Source organism: Orycteropus afer, unplaced genomic scaffold (assembly GCF_000298275.1).
Source record: "Orycteropus afer afer isolate SDZICR_OR568_19922 unplaced genomic scaffold, OryAfe1.0 scaffold00037, whole genome shotgun sequence".
Taxonomy (NCBI): domain Eukaryota; kingdom Metazoa; phylum Chordata; class Mammalia; order Tubulidentata; family Orycteropodidae; genus Orycteropus; species Orycteropus afer.
This window is the reverse complement of record NW_006921624.1, coordinates 14,025,041-14,026,867: the sequence shown is the minus strand read 5'-3', so window position 1 is coordinate 14,026,867 and position 1,827 is coordinate 14,025,041. Positions and strand designations below refer to the sequence as shown.

Below are 1,827 nucleotides of genomic sequence, written 5' to 3'. Positions count from 1 at the left end.
TGTAGTCATCCTCCATTGTTGCATAATGCCAGTTTTCACCTATGACCTGGTCTTTGGAACCTAACCATGTGGATAAGTGAGAAGAAGATGTAGTGTGTCCTAGCAGAGTTTTGTGCTTTTGCTCTCTTATTTTCCTTTGAATATTTGAATTCTCCAAATAATCCTCTTCTTTCCTCCTGCAGCCATCCATGGGAACTTCTTGCTCACTGGAGCCTATGATAATACAGCCAAGATCTGGACCCACCCAGGCTGGTCCCCACTGAAGACTCTGGCTGGCCATGAGGGCAAAGTGATGGGCCTAGACATTTCTTCTGATGGGCAGCTCATAGCTACTTGCTCATATGACAGGACCTTCAAGCTCTGGATGGCTGAATAGGCAGGGCCGTGGGCAAAGGATTCTAACCTCAAGCTGTCCCTTAACAGTCATTTGCCTCCAAAGAAAGGAATTGTTGTGTTCTGTTCTATCATGTTTTTGGCCACTTACCATGTGTAAACCCTCAGTAGAATTGGATTTCCATGTCAGTCCCCACTGCAGGCCAGCCCCAGGTGATGGTGTAGACATTGTTTTTATAATCTTTGTTTGAATGCCCTGTTGTATCCCTCACAGCACTCAGGATCGACTGACTCCCTCCATTTTTAATTCTTGAAACTTGGCTTCTGTCACATGGTATATGCTTCAGGAAGGACTCCATGTTACCCAGAGAGCAAGGTGGCTGGACTGTTCTGGAAGCCCTCAAGCAGAGAGGCACATCTGAGCACATACTCGTTAAACGATGCCTGGACAGAGCTGGGGGCCTCTCCTCTGCCCTGAGTGGGAGCTCAAGCAGCAGGCCACAGTTATGCTGATGGTTGTACAGTAAAGAAGATTTTACCTCTTCCCTGTTCCATTCACTTGGAATGCTAACTGAATCAGGAAGCTCAAAGCTGAACATCTGCCTTGTTGGAAAATGTCTTCCATTTGCTTTGGTGTTTGCATCCTTCATGTTACCCCAAAGCAAGACTATTGTGTCAAGATTCAGAGAAATTATTAGGAAATAATGGTGAGACTTTTTTTCATTGGTTACTTGAAGGAGGTCTCCTTTAGGCCAAGGTAACTGAGAAAAGTCCCCAGTGGGTATTCCAAAACATAAACTTTTTTCTTTTTTTCCCTTTATTATACATTTACTACAGAGCGAATTCTGTTATAAAAGGTATCTTTCAAAGAATTATTTTGTGTAGTTAAATATTTTCTGAATCCTAGCCATTGGACCATAGATGTCCCATTCTTTGGTTTGGGGTCTAACAATCTCAGAACAACTCCAATGTCTGTATACTCAGTGTTGTTGTTGTTGTTATGTGCCGTGGATTCGGACCCGACTCATAGCGACCCCTCCTTGGGTTTCCGAGGCAGTATCACTACAGAAGTAGATTGCCCAACCTTCAGTGAGCACTCCATTAATAGTTCTCTGAAAACAGAGAGCTGCTTGCATTGTGGGTCAGACATCTGAGCCAGGTCTGGACCACGTTATTCTTATTCATTGGTTATGCAGCAAATACCTTTACGTCTTTCCACCCCAAGTACCACCACTTAAAAACCAAAAAAACCAAACCCACTGCTGTGGAGTCGGATCCAACTCATAGCAAATCCTCCTTGGGTTTCCGAGGTGGTATCACTACGGAAGTAGATTGCCCAACCTTCCAAGGAGTGGCTGGTGGGTTTGAACTGCTAGCCTTCTGGTTAGCAATCACATGCCTTAGGCACTGTGCCACCAGAGCTCCCAGACAACCACTTAGCTCACTCAAAATACAGGGATTTGGAAGAAGAGATGTTTATAGAAGAGAATTCAA

General features: G+C 44.5%; 1 protein-coding gene across 1 annotated transcript in view; it reads left to right on the top strand.

Moving 5' to 3' along the window:
* Positions 1-376, top strand: part of PRPF4 (pre-mRNA processing factor 4) — a 17,782-nt gene extending 17,406 nt beyond the window's left edge. The window contains exon 14 of the mRNA XM_007936702.2: positions 183-376. Coding sequence (XP_007934893.1) covers positions 183-376 — 194 coding nt within the window. The remainder of the gene's footprint in view (positions 1-182) is intronic.
* Positions 377-1,827: the final 1,451 nt, after the last annotated feature.